Here is an 8,580-nt window from a genome sequence, read left to right as displayed (position 1 = left end):
GTGCTGGGATTACAAATGTGAGCCACTGTGCCCAGCCTAGAAATATTCCTTATGTTCTCCCTGGACAAATAGATTTTTTTCTATTTCATTAACTACCTCTGCTGTGTGTCCTTGGCTACTTCCCGTCTCTAAAGGTTGGAGTATTCCAAGGCTCTTCTGTTTTATCTCTTCCCCTCTCCTCAGTCCTCTAAACATATTTTCCTTAGAGAGAGCTCATCTAGTGCCAAGGTGTTCATACTTTTAAGATCTACGTTTCCAGCTCTGACTTCTTCATACAGCTCCAAACTCACACATGCAACTGTTGACTTGACAGTAAGACTTGGATGTCTGATAGATAGCTCAGACTTACCTTGGCCAAAACAGAACTAGTGATGAACCTTCTCTTCTGTCTCTCCCTCTCTAGTCTTCCCCATTTCAGTAAACAGGGCTATTATTTATTTTGTGTTACCAAAACCCAGCAGTTACCCTTTACACATCTCTGTCCCACACTATATCCAAGCCTTCGACTTGTCCTATTGGGTCGACCTTTATAATATATTCTGAATCCAACTACTTTTCTCCACCTCCACGGTTGACTCACTGCTCTAACCAGTATGTCCTCATCTGTCTCCAGGGTGATTACAGTATGTCCTGCTTAGTCTTCCTTTCCCACTTCAGCCAGCGATCTTTTTAAAGCATAAATAAGATTACATCATTCCCCTTCTCTGTGTCCTCTAAGATTTGCTCTTGCGTTTAGAACAAATCCCACAATCTTTACCATGGCCTTCGAAGCTGAATATGTGATCTGGTCCAGCCTTCCTCTCTGGCTTCATCCATTACTATCTTTTTCTTGGCTTATCCCACTCTCACAATAGTGCCAAGCCCAACCCGAACACAGGCCTGACCTTGATATTCTTTGTGCTTGACCAATCCATGAGCCAGGAGTCCTCCATCTGAAAAAAGGGACAAAAACCAGTAGTACCTATCTCACAGGGTTGTTGTGAAGGTTAAATTCGTGTATTAAAGCACCGAAATGGTGTCTGGCACATAGTAAACACTGCATAAATGTTAGCCATTATTTTATTATTTTCCTTATATTTACTATTTTGGGGGATGTGGAGGAGGAATACATGTTGGTTGTGTTGAATTTTGTATGTTTGTGAGATGTGTAAGTAGAAAGGCATTATAGGCAGTTGAATGTATTCATTCGGAGTGATTAGTTCTGTGTAGTAAGAGATATCCTAGGACCTTGGAAGAATGAGGAAAACTTCCAGCTCTAGTGTCTAGAGATCAGTTTGTGAATTGGGAAGATCTGGATCATTAAGTGCCTAGTATTTGACGTACTCTACACAGAGTTTTCAAAATAGATGGCAGCCATCATGCTCACAACTCCAGCTGCTCGGATGAAAGATTTCAATGGTTTATATTTTCTTTCCTTTTTGTTTTTTAGTGAACCAAGGCCTGGGTTTTGCTCTGGAAGCCTGTCCTGCCTGCTCCTGTAATCTGGCGCTATGCATCCGGATCTTGGACCCTTATGTACACTGCTCTATGTCACCCTTACAACTCTGTGCTCTTCTGTGAGTTCAGGTAAGAGGAGAAGAATTGGGGAGGGGGTGGTTTGGCCTTTCCTTATCTTAATCCTATAGCAAATAAATTTGTACTGCAATGCCTTGTGGTCATGGTGCTATCTAAAGATGTTTCTGAGATTGGTTTGACCAACTACATGATTTAAAAACTTGATAAATTCAGCAGTTTAAGGATCTCTTAGTAGTGCTTTGGACATTAGCAGGCCTTTTTGTCCTGGCCCTTGTAATTTATCCTTTTTTTTTTTTTTAAATACATATTTTCCAATCATGCTTTTTTAAAAAATAAGGGGATATGTTACTTATTTCTGGATTTGGAAGGAACAGGAATAAAATATGGACTATATATGCCAAAGAGAAGTTTTAGAATCAGCGTGATACTATGTTCAATTGGGAGTGAGAGAACTTGGTTCAAATCCCAGGTCTGCCACTTTCTCTTATGACCTTGCCTAATTTATTGTCTGCCTCTTTGGGTTACTGAAAAGCATAAATGTGTTTGTTGTTAAATGTGTGTGTAAGCCCCATGCCTAAAACATGGTTCACGTGCATTTCTTTTTATTTTAGACTTGTGTAAAGATGAATATATAAGTAGATACAAATACAGTGATGTTTATTCATTGAGTACTGTTTTTAATATCTGTTAAAAATACCATATAGCTGTATTAAATTTAATAAGGGGAATATTGGTTTTGTGGTTTTATTTTTTTTTTTTGCTGAACAACCACCCCAGATTCAGCCAAAAGAGCTACTTCCCCTTAACTTCATTTCTGATTAAATATTCTGTAGGAGTAGATTCAGCAACTTATTGATTTTTTTTCTTCTTAAGTATTTTATTCCACCAAATTAACAAATATTTCTTCTCCCTTCCCATTTTCGGGTTGGAACAGAAGGATCTGCATGGATACTTTAGTGCAAGAACACCCCTGCCTTCCCATGTTCCTGGAGTAATAGAAATAACAGATCAAACAATTTCAAATCCCAAATAAAAATACTAAGCCCTATATTTAAGAAAGGATAGCCTTTGTATTTCAGTTGTGGCTTCCTAACTGTCTGTTTCTGTTTTCTTAAAACTTAAACATTGTTTTATATTGAAGGGAAGTAATAAGAAAGTACCACAGCGCTCATTTGTAGAAAAACTTGCTCTCGTAAATCAAATCCTGTTGGTAAAATAGGGGAGAATTCTTTTTATTTGGAAAGTCATCTTCACTTTTTCAGGTTCTTAACTTCCAATTCTTCCAAGTCACTTTATTAAAAAAGCTGTTTGCCATTTCCTTCTTTCTTTCTTTCTTTTTTTTTTTTTGAGACAGGGTCTCCCGCTGTCACCCAGGCTGGAGTGCAGTGGTGCAGTCATGGCTCACTGCAGCCTCCGTCCACCTCCTGGGATCAAACAATCCTCCCACCTCCGCCTCTGGAGTAGTTAGAAGTACAGGTGTACACCACCACATTGGCTAATTTTTGTATTTTTTGTAGAAACAGGATTTTGCCATGTTGCCAGGTTCTTCTTGAACTCCTGAGCTCAAGGATTTACCTGCCTTGGCCTCCCAAAGTGCTGGGATTATAGGCGGGGCCCCAGGGCCCAGCTGCACTTTGCTATTTCTTATTAATAGGATTGGTATTGTATCTGATTTATATCATCAGCATTCTTGTCTTTTGTACCGTAATTGTTGCCCTTTTTCACTTCCAATAGATAGGCTCATAAGAATTTTGCTAGAACTTTTATAAGCTTCAAGAACCATAACATACATAAAATAAGAGATTGCCTTTACTTATACAGATACAGATGAAATGTGTTTAATGTAATCTTCTTTCTCCTCTTACCTCCCCTGCTTTCTTTGCATATGGGGAATATTCCCTTGTAGACTTGGCACCTTATTTTACTTCTGAGCCACTCTCTGCCGTCCAGAAACTTGGTGGACCTGTAGTACTACATTGTTCTGCGAAACCTGGGACCGCTCATATCTCATGGTTGCATAATGGAAAAAAGTTGGATGGAAACATGGAACATATTAAGATTCATCAGGGGACTTTGACAATTCTTTCTCTTAACTCCTCCCTTTTGGGTTACTACCAGTGTCTTGCCAACAACAGCATCGGTGCCATTGTGAGTGGCCCGGCAACAGTATCCGTGGCAGGTGAGTTTAATTTTGTCCCTGTTATGTATGGGTTTTCTGGAAATTACTGTTAGTGCTTGCATTTCTGAAGAGGGGAAAAACTGTGGACTTTGGTGTAAGGCACATAGGAGTTTTTGTCTCAGCCTTGACTCTTGCTGTGAGTAGAACTTGTGGAAGTGCACTTAGACCTCTGAGCCTGGCCTAATGTCCTCATCGGTAACAATGATACGGAAATGATTTTCTTAAAGTTACACAGTTAGGACAGTTTTTTTTTTCTTTATAATCTCTGCAGCTCTGCCAGGGAAGGACCCTTTTCTAATGTGAATTCCGAACAATTTCTTTGTGAGTACTTGGAAGTCCATGATATCATCAACAGCAAAAGCCGTTGTCTACTCTGACCCTTAGTTATTTCCTGGAGTCCTTTGTCTTTCTGTCACACCTAACTGTTTTATTTGCCTTGATTACTGAGTGATTTTAATTCATTTAATTGAAACCATAGTTAAAAAGCAGGAAAAAAGTAACTGTAAAAAAAGGAATGTTGAGTATTGAACTTACGGAAAATCTGGAATGCGTCGTTTTTCTTAGTAAGTTGGAGCCATCTGCCTTTCAAATGGTGATGGCTTCCAGTCATGGAAAACGTCTTTGTAAGGGCACCCCTATTTACAGAACAAATCTGGATTCCCCAGGAGTAGTGAGTTTGTCATAACTGAGAAGAGTAAATGTTTTTGTAGAGCTGTGACCCATGGACAGCTGTAAGACACACTGGAGGGCTGAACTCGTGGCAGGCTGCTGAGCGCTTTGAGCCCTGGAGATCATAAGAGTTCCCCCGCAGGCTCCATCCTTAGTGAACTGAGACTGAGAGGAATTGAGACCAAGTTAGTAGATTCAGATGATCTAAACAATGATATCCTTCCTTATTTTTTTGATGTCCTAGGTTCGTTCCAGAAATCATTTTATTGCAATGTGAGTAACTACAAACAGACTAGGGATCTGTAGGGAAAGTGAGTTTTGATGGGGGACTGGATTGAAAAGGATTTATCTTGACCAGATGGGAATAATTATGCTTTATAGTTCTAGATGTCTTAAGAGCAGTTTATATTGATTCTGGTTCCCTAGAAGCATTGACTTATGAAAAAGGGTGCCATGACTTAGGTCTTAGCCCTCAACCATGCACATCTGCCCCAGCTGCTTTCTTTTTTCTTTTCTTTTCTTTTTTTCTTTTTTCTTGAGATAGGCTCTCACTCTGTTACCCAGGCTGGAGTGCAGTGGCACAATCTTGGCTCATTGCAGCCTCAACCTCCTGGACTCAAGCGATCCTCTCACCTCAGCCTCCTGAGTAGCTTGCCCCAGCTGCTTTCTGAGATGAAAAGATCATGCAGCCCTTTGGACTGGGGTCAGCTGCCACAAAAGGCCATGCTGCAGATGTTGTTTCTAATTTTTAAACTTCCTTTGGGAAAAAGAATTCAAATTTGCATTTATTTATTTATTTATCTGTTTCCTTATTTATTTCAGTTCTTGGTGATTTTGGTTCATCCACAAAGCATGTTATTACAGCAGAAGAAAAAAGTGCTGGTTTCATTGGCTGCAGGGTACCAGAGAGTAACCCCAAAGCTGAGGTGCGCTATAAAATCCGGGGAAAATGGCTGAAACATTCCACAGGTGAGACCTTTTGTGAAAAGCACACACATAACAAATGTTCATTAAATAAGCCGCTTCAAAGCTCTGTGTGCTAGAGATGAACTGTGGATACAAGAAGGCATGAGTGGAGAGGACTAAAACAAGTGGTTACAATATACAAATAATTACGGCCCCATCCCCTGAGGCCTCACTCCCTCAGTTCCCTCAGACCCCCATCAGATTCCACTTCCTTGGAGAAGATAGCCCTCATGGTCCTATCTAAAATAATGTACCTGGTGCTCTCTGGCCCCTTTATTTAGTTTTGCTTTTCTTCATAGAATTGATCACACCTGATACTGTGTCATTCATATTTCTGTTAGTTTATGATTGTATGTCTTTTTCTCTGACCTCCCCACATACCCCTACTGGAATGTGGGCTGCATGCATGCAGGGTTTTTGTCTGCTCTTTTCCTTGCCATGGCATTTGTGCCTGGCCATTGTGGGCAGAAAGTAGCCCATTCATATGTATTTGTGGGAAAAAAATGAGTGACTAGACAATGCAGAAACACCATGTGACCAGCGCTGTAGGTAGAGGTTTGCCAAAGTCGAAGCATGTTTCTTATGCTTTGAGATTCGCTATCGTTAAAATGCTTCTGCCGGGTTTGATTTGCTATGCTAATTCTGTTGACCTTTTTTTTCTATTCTGCTTTGACTTTCCCTTTCCTTCATTTAAGAAATTTTCCTTGATTGCTTCTTTGCCACTAATCTCATGTCTAAACGTAATGCAGGCTGTCTTGTGGCTCACGCCTGTAATCCTAGCACTTTGGGAAGTTGAGGCAGGAAGATCACTTGAAGCCAGGAGTTCAAGACTAGCCTGGGCAATATAGTGAGACCCCATTTCTATAAAAAATTTAAAAATTAACTGGGTGTAGTGGCGTTCACCTGTAGTTTCAGCTACTCGGGAGGCTTAGGTGGGAGGGCCGCTTGAGTCCAGGAGTTCCAGACTATAGCAAGCCATACTTATGCCACTGTACTCCTGCCTGGGTGACAGAGTGAGACCCCCATCTCTAAAATAAAATAAAATAAAATAAAATAAAATAAAACAAAATAAGATGGAATAAAGCATAATGATCAACCTTTGTGAGTTTTAGTTGTGCTGTGGTGTCCTCCATAAAGGGAGAGGCCTAACTGCACTCCCTTCCTTCCTCAGAGAATTACTTAATCCTTCCATCAGGAAATCTTCAGATTTTGAATGTATCCTTAGAGGACAAGGGATCATACAAATGTGCAGCTTATAATCCTGTCACACATCAATTAAAAGTTGAACCTATTGGCCGAAAGCTCCTTGTGAGTCGTAAGTATTTGGGAGAAGAATGGTAACTGGTGGAAGAGGAAGAGTCCTCATAAAAATGTGGGCAATGATAGTTCATTTTTTTTCAAATCCTGTTTGTTTATCATAAAAAGTCTTACCAAAAAAGGAAATACAGGCTGGGCATGGTGGGTCACCCCTGTGATCACAGCACTTTGGGAGGCCGAGGCAGGTGCATCACCTGAGGTTAGGAGTTTGAGACCAGCCTGACCAACCTGGCGGAATCCCCGTCTCTACTAAAAATACAAAAATTAGCAGAGTGTGGTGGCATGCGCCTGTAATCTCAGCTACTCCGGAGGCCAAGGCGGTAGAATCGTCTGAACGTGGGAGGCAGGGGTTGCAGTGAGCTGAGATTGCACCACTGCACTCCAGCCTGGATGACAGAGTGAGACTCTATCTTAAAAAAAAAAAAAAAAAAAAAAAAAGTAAGTACATTAATGTGTTATAGAAGAGTACTGTACATGCTTTAAAAATGTAACTTACAGAAGGGAATTTTGGCCAAGGTGACAGAGTGAATACATGTGGAGAATTTTGCCCTTTGTTCAAACAAGAAGAAATAGAGGAGATACAACTTTATAGTAGTGGTCATTAAATTGGTGTCTGTGAATTTTGAAAAAAAAAAAAGATATGTCTGTCCTCTTTCTTTCAGATGTGATGAAAATCACTGTTGATTTTTAGGTTGTGGCGGTAGAGTTGAGGTGGCACCAATAGTTAGAGCACAGTGAAGGCGTGGCTTCTGAACTTGTTGGGAATTCTGCATTCCCAAACCGCCAATTCAGAAGTAGCCCTAAAAGACCACAGACATCTTTTAATTCTCAACTAAAAAGGATTTAACTGCCAAATAGGACCTTGTAGTATAAAGAATACGTGGGAAAACAGTGATACCCACAGCTTTGCTAAGCAAGAGATTAGAAACGAAGACTTACTAATAATCTCTCGTCTCCTTTCCTTTTCCAGGTCCTTCTTCAGATGATTTTCACATTCTTCACCCCACCCATTCACAGGCATTAGCGGTTCTTTCTCGTAGCCCCGTAACCTTGGAGTGTGTGGTGGGTGGGGTCCCGGCTCCTCAGGTGTATTGGCTAAAGGACGGGCAGGACATTGCACCAGGAAGCAGCTGGAGAAGGTTGTATTCTCATCTTGCCACAGATAGCATTGACCCAGCGGACTCTGGAAACTATTCCTGCATGGTGGGAAACAAGTCTGGAGATGTAAAATATGTGACTTACATGGTTAATGTACTTGGTAAGATGTTAGTTTTTAATTTTTTCCAAATGAAGCCATTTTTCTGGTCTAATTGATATCTGAAGGAAAGATCCATTTGTGAAATTGAAATAGGGAATATCTAGAAATATCTACACCCTAGCCAGAACAAGTTTCATTTTTATAATGGACTGCTGAATTAGGCCATTTTTCTGGGTGGCATAGAGCATTTCGCATGGAATATTCTTGGGAACCTCACCCCCAGCCTAGTTATGCAATATAGAGATTATTCTCTCTTCTTCATAACATGGAGGAAAAAACTGGAAATCAGGAGAATGGAAGAATCTAGCTGATATCTGTGTGTAGTATCCAGTAGTAGTAACTAAGACAGAGTACTAATGAGAAAATGTCAGGCCAGGCACGGTAACTCACACCTATAACCCCAGCACTTTGGGAGGAGGTCGGAATACTTGAGCCCAGGAGTCTAAGACCATCTTGGGCAACGTGGCGAAACCCCATCTCTACCGAAAATACAAAATTTAACTGGGTGTGGTAGCACAGGCTTGTGATACCAGCTACTTGGGAGGCTGAGGTGGGAGGGTGGTTTGAACCCGGGAGGCGGAGGTTGCAGTGGGCTGAGATCACACTATTGTGCTCTAGTCTGGGCGACAGAGCCAGACCCTGTCTCAAAAAAGAAAATGTCATCTCAAAAAGAAAT

General features: G+C 40.9%; 1 protein-coding gene across 1 annotated transcript in view; it reads left to right on the top strand.

The window, feature by feature from the left end:
- Nucleotides 1-1,427: 1,427 nt before the first annotated feature.
- CDON (cell adhesion associated, oncogene regulated) overlaps nt 1,428-8,580 on the top strand; it is a 60,779-nt gene continuing 53,626 nt past the window's right edge. The window contains exons 1-5 of the mRNA XM_011934632.1: nt 1,428-1,566; nt 3,422-3,694; nt 5,186-5,332; nt 6,501-6,644; nt 7,617-7,904. Of these exons, the coding sequence (XP_011790022.1) occupies nt 1,491-1,566; nt 3,422-3,694; nt 5,186-5,332; nt 6,501-6,644; nt 7,617-7,904 (928 nt within the window). The 5' untranslated portion in view covers nt 1,428-1,490. The remainder of the gene's footprint in view (nt 1,567-3,421; nt 3,695-5,185; nt 5,333-6,500; nt 6,645-7,616; nt 7,905-8,580) is intronic.

This window comes from Colobus angolensis, unplaced genomic scaffold (assembly GCF_000951035.1).
Source record: "Colobus angolensis palliatus isolate OR3802 unplaced genomic scaffold, Cang.pa_1.0 Scaffold137, whole genome shotgun sequence".
NCBI classification, from domain to species: domain Eukaryota; kingdom Metazoa; phylum Chordata; class Mammalia; order Primates; family Cercopithecidae; genus Colobus; species Colobus angolensis.
The sequence above is the reverse complement of the archived record's forward strand: the minus strand, read 5'-3'. Positions and strand labels throughout refer to the sequence as shown.